We start from the raw sequence: 8,712 nt of genomic DNA, 5'->3' as shown, positions 1-8,712 counted from the left end.
TTTTTTTAATCTGAATTTATATTAGAAAACTAGGTGCCCAATTCCAGGCTGTCTGAATCTATTCAGTTCCTGAGTTCAGAGTGAGGGACACCACGGTACCAGCAGATAAATATGAGTATGAGGTGCCGGAGTTTAGTGAGAGATACCTGTATTTTCAAGTGTTTTCATAAACTACACCCACCCTCAGAGATTCTGAACCCCTCCTCCCGCCGCCTCAGGTTGAGAATTAAATGGCAAATGCCTTATTGCAAATTTTCCAAGAAGGAGACAAGTGTGGCTCCTCACAAACTTCTAAATGGTCGCCACGCCGGCAGGGCTTACAGCGGGCAGAAAAGCGAAACAGAAACACCAAACCCACAACTCTGCGCAAGTCCTTGGCTTCTCGTGAGAGGGCATCCCCGACTCCTCCCGGCTGCCGTGCGACCTAACCTCAAACACAGAACATGCACAGAAGGAAAAGGCTACGGGTCCAGAGCAGCACAGGCTGAGTGCCCAGAAATGGTTTGGGTGACGTGGAAAGCATACATGACTTCCCTTAGGCCTGGAACAATCTCAAAGCATTCAAAGCACGGGAGGGCGGGCAGGAGCCAGCGGGTGGAGAAGGAGAGTTCCTGAAAAAAGGACCCTTCTGAGCCGAGCGCTGTGAAACCAGCTTGAAGGGCGTCGGAAGTCCCCTCAGTGTGCAAGGGCAGGTTGTGGGGAACCCTGGGCACCTCACTGCCTGAGACGTGAGAAACCGAACATTCACACTTTAAAAGCACCCGTGAACATACGACTCATGGAGCCCTTGTGACCTGAATCTGGAAAGTCTCCTTCTGGCTCTACACTGGGTGCGTCCCTCTCCCTTCCCCCAGAGCCAGTCACCGAACTGGATTTTTTTGTTTGTTTCCTCGCGCTTCGTAAGTATCAAATACAGAAAAGCTTATTCAGTTATGCCTATTTTTGACCTTTTGTCGAGTACAATCACAGTGTAGGTATTCTTCCATTACTCTGTTTCTATCATTTTGGAGATTCATCTGAGTTTTTTATATAGTAGGAATAAGTACGTTTTCACTGCGTACAGCGTCCATGGATATTTTTACATTCCATTTGTGTGACTTCCTTTACTTATTACAAAGCATAGTGGCGTGAGTATTTTTCTGTATGTTACTTGGGATATGTGTACAAGAGTCTATTTGGGGTAAGTACCAAGGCGTGGCACTGCCAGGCTGTGGGGAACAGCTCCTGCTTTGCTAGGTGACAGCCACCTGCTTCCCACAAAGGTTGCATCCGGTGACATTCCAACAAGCAAAGTCTGAGTGTTTCATCTGCGCTTCGTCTCGGCCTGCACTTGGTATTCTCTGGCTTCTAAATGTTGCCCATCTGCCGAGGGTAAAATGGCATCTCACTTTAGTTTTGATGTGCATTTTCTTTCTATTTTTTAAACTTTTATTTATTTTTGAGAAAAAGAGAGAGACGGAGCATGAACAGGGGAGGGGCAGAGAAAGAGGGAGACACAGAATCTGAAACAGGCTCCAGGCTCTGAGCTGTCAGCACCAGAGCCCGACGTGGGTCTTGAACCCATAAACCGTGACTGTGAGATCATGACCTGAGCCGAAGTTGGATGCTTAACCGACTGAGCCACCCAGGCGCCCCTGACGTGCATTTTCTTGATTACTAATGCAGCTGGGGTTTATACTTATGGGCCCCCCCACATACTGTTGTGGAAGTAATCTTAGAGAATTACTTTCAAGAATTTATATCGTTAGAGGGGCGCCTGGGTGGCTTAGTCGGTTAAGCGTCCGACTTTCCTTAGGTCATGATCTCGCGGTTCGTGGGTTCGAGCCCCGCGTCGGGCTCTGTGCTGACTGCCAGCTCAGAGCCTGGAGCCTGTTTCGGAGTCTGTGACTCCCTCTCTCTCTCTGACCCTCCCCTGCTCACGCTATCTCTCTCTCTCTCCTAGAAATAAAAAAAAAAAAAAGAATTTATATCGTTAGAGCTATCAATTATTGGAATGTCCGGTTCTTACAGTTCTAACAGCACACAGAAAAAAATGTGTTTTGTGCCTCCGAACATCTCCCAGATCTTATTCTATACGTTCATGTATGTGTATGTTCTGCCGTGAGTGCTTGTGTCTCCCCAGGTTCATATATCGAAATCCCGCCCCCAGATGTGCTCTTAGAGTTACCTTTGGAAGGTAGTTAGATCACAGGGGTGGAGCCCTCACGAACGGGATGAGGGCCTGCCCCTGCTCTCTGCCACATGGGGCATAAAGAAAAGACAGCCGTCTACAAGCCAGGAAGCAGGCCCTCACCACACATCAGATCCACCGGCACCTGGATCTGGGACTTCCCGGACTCCAGAACTGTGAGAAATAGATGTTTGCTGTTGAAGCAGACAGTGTATAGTACTTTATTAGAGGAGCCGCAACTAAGTCAATGCTGAAATCTAATTTATCTACAACTTGCTTGGGTTTTTTTTTAATGTTTTTTTTTTTTTTATTTCTAGGAGAGAGAGAGAGAGAGAGAGAGAGACAGCGTGAGCAGGGCAGGGTCAGAGAGAGAGAGGGAGTCACAGACTGAAACAGGCTCCAGGCTCTGAGCTGGCAGTCAGCACAGAGCCCGACGCGGGGCTCGAACCCACGAACCGCGAGATCATGACCTAAGCGAAAGTCGGACGCTTAACCGACTGAGCCACCCAGGCGCCCCTACAACTTGCTTGTTTACCTTCACTACAGATCATTCCATTCCAGTATGTGTAGATGCACTGCATTCTTTCTAACTGCTGTGTAATGTTTCATGGTATGAATGACCCAGAATGTCACCCATCTTCTCTTTTTAAATTTACTTGAACAGGTCATATTTGGACTAAAGTGTACAAGAGTGTATTCCTCCTCCTACTGCTCTTCCTGAACAAGCCAGTGGCTCTGGCCTGATGGCAACCAAAATTAGCAGTTGCAGCTGAGACTGGCCAGAAGCTCACCACTCCCATTTCTTCTTCCTGGGCACAAAGGAAGCCATGTCCCAGTTTCCTTGATTCAGGTTGGGGTCAGACAACTGGGTGAGACCAACACAACGTGGGGAGAAATAAGCAACACAATTTCCGGGGGTCACTACCTTTTGTGGTTTTGTCTCTCTTAGCTACCCAGCCGGCTGAGCGCAGACGGTCCAGGGGAGGACCCCGAGGAGACGCTGGGAGACAGTGGCACGGGACATTAGAAAGGAAAATCTCTGGCTCTCTGCTTGGAGGAGAGGGGCCAGGGACATGTCACGGACTTTCCGTGAGAAATATGCTTTTGGGTTCAGCCAGCCAACTTTGGGGGTTGTCGTTTCAGCTGGCATTAATCACACCTACGCACACACTTATGTTCCCGGAGATGCTCCACATAATGTACCCAGGCCACTGCCAGTCCTCTGTCAGGGAAAGGCGGATTGTCTCCAGGCCCCCATTACGGCGATGCTGTGATAAACACCCTAATGAGGCAGCTTCTTATGGGTGGTGTTTGAAACGGAGCAGGTACCTAGGAACTGGCTCTACCTCAGTCAAGTATTTCCCATCTTTTGCTTATTTCAGCTTGAGCTCATCAAGTTGGCGTGCTGCCAGCCGGGGGACCCACAAGCTACTTTCAGGCTCAGAATCCCGCGTGATGCGGACTCCCCTTTCTACACAGACTGATTTTTTTCCCTACAGTAACCTCTGCACCCACTTAACTCTTACAGGCTCTGTGTCCCTTTGGACATTCATTTCCTGGGTTTGCCAAGACATCAGCTTCTCACCAGGCTGCACACTCCTAGCTTGTGCACGTCTCCTGCACGCTCATGCTCCGTCTATTTATTCCGCACAACCCCTGAATATGTGCGTGCGTGGGGCACCGTTCCGGGTACGAGGGAGGAAGCGCACCTAAGGAAGGTGGGGGTACTGTCCCCCCTCCTAACAAGAGATGACATCACACTGCATGTGACATGCGACAAGGGACAGAACCGGGGGCAGTCTCCAGCGATCCGCAGTTGGTCCTGGCACGGACATAGAACTGCAGAGAAAATCAGTTTATAACAAAGACAGAAAATGATGCTTTCCTTTATATTCAGGTTACTTATGTAGGGCACACATTAATTTCAAGACTTCGAAATTTTTCTTTTGTTAAAGGAGCCTATAAAACTTGAATTATTACAGCTGCAACTACCACTTCAAGCATCACTAAGTCTTGAAATCAGTCTCTTCCTCCTCCATCCTGCAGGTACTAAAAACAGAGCCCAATGCAGGTAAGCTGCTTACAGGCCACAAAGAAAGGGAAGTGTGAGTTTCCCTCTAGGATTCTCAGTCCCGGCAGTGATTCTCAACTTTTGGGCTTACACGCTGCAGTAGATGCCGTCTATGCCTGGCTCGTATCCTTTAGGCCTCTCCCAGAGTGTGCTTTCAGAGCGTTCTAGCACACGAGGAAGACTGCCTGTGTCTTCCTACTTTAGGAACATACTTTTCCCAGCACTGAGCTGGGTGGAAGTGCAGGGGCATGAGCTAATCCTGAAGAGGGAAAGGAGGGGCACCTGGGTGACTCAGTAGGTTGAGTGTCTGACTTAAGCTCAGGGCATGATCACGTGGGGGGTAGGTTCAAGACCTGTATTGGGCTCGCTGCTGTCAGTAAAGAGCCGACTTCGGATTCTCTATCCCCTTTCTCTCTGCCCCTCCCCTGCTCACATTCTCTCCCTCTCTCTAAACATTAAAAAAAATTTAAAAATAAATAAAATACTCCACCTGGCTGGCTTCCTTTCAGTGTTCTCCAAGCTCCTCAAGTATTCTGTAACAGGTTATACATAGATGGTCCCCAACTTACAATGGGTCGATGTATACTTTTTAGACTTCATGACGGTACAAAAGTGATACACATTCAGTAGAAACTGTACCTAAAATGTTGAACCTTTTCCCCGGTTAGTGCTACGCGGGTGCGGGACAGGCCTTTCCCATGAGGCTGGGCAGTGGCAGGTGCCACAGCTCCTGGTCAACCACGTGATCGCCAGGGTCAACAACCATACACTTAAACCATCCTGTTCCCATACAGCAATTTTTTTTAATGTTTATTTTTGAGAGAGAGAGAGAATACGAGCAGGGGAAGGGCAGAGAGGGAGACACAGAATCCCAAGCAGGTCCCAGGCTCTGAGCTGTCCACACAGAGCCTGACGTGGGGCTCGAACTTGTGAACCATGAGATCATGAGCTGAGCCCAAGTTGGACACTTAACCAACACTTAGCCACCCAGTCGCCCCTAGCCATTGTTTTTTTCTTTCAGCACAGTATTCAATCAATTACATGATACAGTCAATACTTCGTCATAAATCAGGCTTTGTGAGAGATGATTTTGCCCAACTGTAGGTGAATGTGAGTGTTCTGAGCATGTGAAAGGTAGGCTAGGCTGAGCTATGGTGTTTGGGAGAGTAAGTGTATCAAGTGCATTTGACTTACGCTATTTTCAACTTACGGCGGGTTTACTGGGACATAACCCCGTTACAAGTCAGAGAAGGTCTGTACTGGTCTTTTCTGCAGATCCTTTATAACAGAATCTACATATCTGCTTGGCTGTTTACTACTTCTCTTAGACCAGACCTCCGTGAACACAGAAGTCACACCCTGCGTCTGTGACAGCACTCTCACATGGAAAATGCTCTAGAGCTGGGAACCAGGCCGACGTTGGGGCTCCTGGCCTCAATGGCCACCGGTTCCTCGCTCATTAAAAGCATGGAATGCTAACCTCTACGAGGCCACGTGGGAAGGCCCAGGAGGCAGGCAAAACGACCAGATCTGAATGGCAGATTCTCGCTCAACTAAACGGTGTGTGGGGAGGAGGCAGAAGAGAACCCACTGCTGAATGCCCACCAGGAACGTGGGGCAATTAATGCGCTGAATTTTCACTTAGTAGCTCCTTCCCATCGGGGAAGCGGGAATGAGGCAGGTGGCCAAAGTCTGTCCCTGGAGTGTATACTATTCTGCGCGTAATTTCAAGAGTAAAACAGAAACAAATAACACAAAAAACTACACAAACTTCGGAAGTCTGTCCATGGTCCACACAGGTCAACGATCCCAGGTTAAGAATCTCTGGTTTGTGACTTTTCGTCTCGACAGGAAACTTGAGCTCTCTAATCTTTACAGGCGGAATCAGCTCCGATCTGATACATCCGACGCTCGTCCCTCTTCTCCCGGCAACATGACGGGCAGCACGTGGCAGCGACGGTGCCGGCGGAAACCAGCTTCTGCAGCAAGGCCTGCGCTCTTCCAGGCTTGGGAAACGGCCCCGCCTGTAACTGGACGAGGCTCTCGGCTCAACTCCCACCTGCTGAGGTCCCGTCACCTCCACAGGGTCTGGTGCAAACGCGGCCTCCGCCACGAAACGTTCTCCAACCCCACCGGCAGCTCCGACTGCGCGGCCCCCGGCTGACTCCTTCCGGGCCAGCGGCCCCGCTCCAGCAGAGCTCGGCACGGCGCCCCCGGCGCCCCCAGGGCCCGGGCGAAGGTCTCGCCCTTAGTGACAATATTGCTCTGAAAGGCGTCCGGGAGGGGACGCTCGCGCCCGGCCCCGAGCGTGCCGGGGCTCCTGTCTGCACCCTGCCCCGCGCGTTCCGTTTCACCGCAGGGAGCCGCCCCAGTGGCCGGAGCGCCCGCCTGAAAGTCCACTCCAGGGAGGTCACACTCAAGTCGGGGCCCTTGAGACGCCGCCACGTCGCAGGGGCCGGATCTCCCGTGCTCAACGGCCCGAGCCGCGGCGGGGGAAAAGCCCAAAGGCAGGTGCCTCCGGACCCAGAGCTGAGAACGGACCCGAACTGCCCACCCAGCCCCACAAGGTCACGGAGAGGGCGGCGACAGACGTGCAGCGAGCACTTCCGCCTTAAAACAGTGTCGTCCAGCGATAAGCTCCCCAGTTCCACTGCGCCCCCCAGCTCAAGGCCTTGCACCCGAGTAGGCAGGAGTCCACACCCCGAGGCCACCTCACCCAACGGCAGCCGCCACCTTCTCCACACCCTGCGGAGCCGTTCGCACGTCTCGAGGGCGTGACGGCCACGTCCTGACGTCACCCCGGAGAAAAGGGCAAAGCGAGCAAGGTACCGGCGCTCTTGAAGGAGCCCTGGCGCTGAGAAGCGCGCGGAGAGCCTGGAGGCGGGACTAACTTTGACCGACGTCCACTCCCACCCATCGCCTTTCTGAGTCCTTCTCAAACCAGCCAATAAATGCGACGACGGAGACGGCAACGTGCCCCAACCGCCGGGAGTGGCTCCGCCCCCTCCGCTCGGTCGCCCTTTGGGCGCCATGATTAGTGTGGCTCCCGCCTTTGTGCTACTTTAGGCTCCCCTCTGCCTTTCCGATACCCTCCCGAAACTCCTCCCTAAGCATTTCTTCCCTCCTCCCGTCAACGTCCACCTCCTCCGGATTCTCGCTGGCTGCGCACATCCGCGGCCACGCTCCAGATGGCGGTCGGGGGCGGGGCCGGGGCGGGGCCTGCCCGGCGCGGTGACGTCAGCGCGCTGCGTGTCGGCAGGTGGAGGGAGAAGGGAAAGTTTGGCCCGTGCGTGGGGCCGGGGTGGAGGGCGGGACGGAGGGGTTGGGCCCGGGCGCATACCCCGTCGCTGCTGCCGCGGAGGCCGAGGCCGGGGCCCGCGGCGGGTGGGAGCGCGGCGCGCGGAGGGGCCGGGGGCGAGGTCCGCCGCGGCTTCGAGCCTCCGCCGCCCTCGCGAGCGCCGTCCCCGCGGCGGCGGGTGGGGGCGGGGAGAGGCGCGGCGAGGAGAGAGAGAGGTCAGCGAGTCGCAGGGCGGGCCGCGCGCCGCGCCGCCGTCATGTCCGAGGACGCGAGCGCCCTGCCCTGGTCCATCAACAGGGACGACTACGAGCTGCAGGAGGTGATCGGTGAGAGCGGGCGCGCCGCCGAGGGGGAGGCGCCGCGCCGGGCGGCGGTGACACGCGGGCCGCGCGGGAGCCGCACACCCCCGTGGGCGCTCGCGGGCCCGGTGTGTGCGGCGCGTGCGAGGCGGAGGCCCCGGGGGGGGGGGTCTGAGGGCCCGGGAGAGATCTGGGTGGGGACAGATGCGGGACCCGGGCGGTGGCGGGGGGGGGTGCGGGCGCGGGACAGGCCTCAGGGAGGCTGTGCGAGACGCGGTGGGCGGGTGGTGCGCACGGCGCCCGCCTCGGCGACCCTGGGGCAGGGGTTAGGTCCCGCGCCGGGGTGAGAGCCCTCGGCTGCCCGCGAGGCGCCCGCCGGTGCTGCCGTGGAGCCGGCGGTCCTCTCCGGTGAGGCGGAGGCGCCGCTTCCCCGCGGCTGCGGCTGACCCCAGCCCTGGGAGGTGGGCGGTGAAGAGCTCGGCAAATAAACGGAATTACGAGGCTTGGCAGGCGCCGGGAAGGAAATCAACCAGAGGTTCTGATCGAGTGGCCTGGAGACCCAGTTAGGGTGACTTCGAGGGAAATTCTTTTTCTGAGGCGGTGGCATTTAGGTTGAGCGAGCGCCGAAGGAGCAGGAGGATTAAGAATCCGGGGAAGGCTCCTCCTGCTGCTGAGGGACGAGCAAGTGCAAAGGTCCTGAGGAGGGAGCGCGCTTGGCGTGTTTCAGGACCCGAAGGAAAACTGGCAGGGGCGGAGGGGGACCTTCCCAGGCGCGGTGAGGGTTCGGAACTTCTTTCACGTGGGTGGGAGGGGTTCAAGCGGAGACATGACGTGGTCCCACGGCCCTGGCTTCTGCGCGTGGAGCAGATTTGAG

General features: G+C 55.1%; 1 protein-coding gene across 1 annotated transcript in view; it reads left to right on the top strand.

Moving 5' to 3' along the window:
• The first annotated feature begins 7,593 nt into the window (after positions 1 to 7,593).
• The window catches only part of OXSR1 (oxidative stress responsive kinase 1), a 98,766-nt gene continuing 97,647 nt past the window's right edge, over positions 7,594 to 8,712 (top strand). The window contains exon 1 of the mRNA XM_039237205.1: positions 7,594 to 7,865. Coding sequence (XP_039093136.1) covers positions 7,796 to 7,865 — 70 coding nt within the window. The 5' untranslated portion in view covers positions 7,594 to 7,795. The remainder of the gene's footprint in view (positions 7,866 to 8,712) is intronic.

This window comes from Hyaena hyaena, unplaced genomic scaffold (genome assembly GCF_003009895.1).
Source record: "Hyaena hyaena isolate Hyena2069 unplaced genomic scaffold, ASM300989v1 scaffold_121, whole genome shotgun sequence".
NCBI lineage: Eukaryota > Metazoa > Chordata > Mammalia > Carnivora > Hyaenidae > Hyaena > Hyaena hyaena.
Note: the sequence above shows the minus strand (reverse complement) of the source record. Positions and strands in the feature narration are given on the sequence as shown.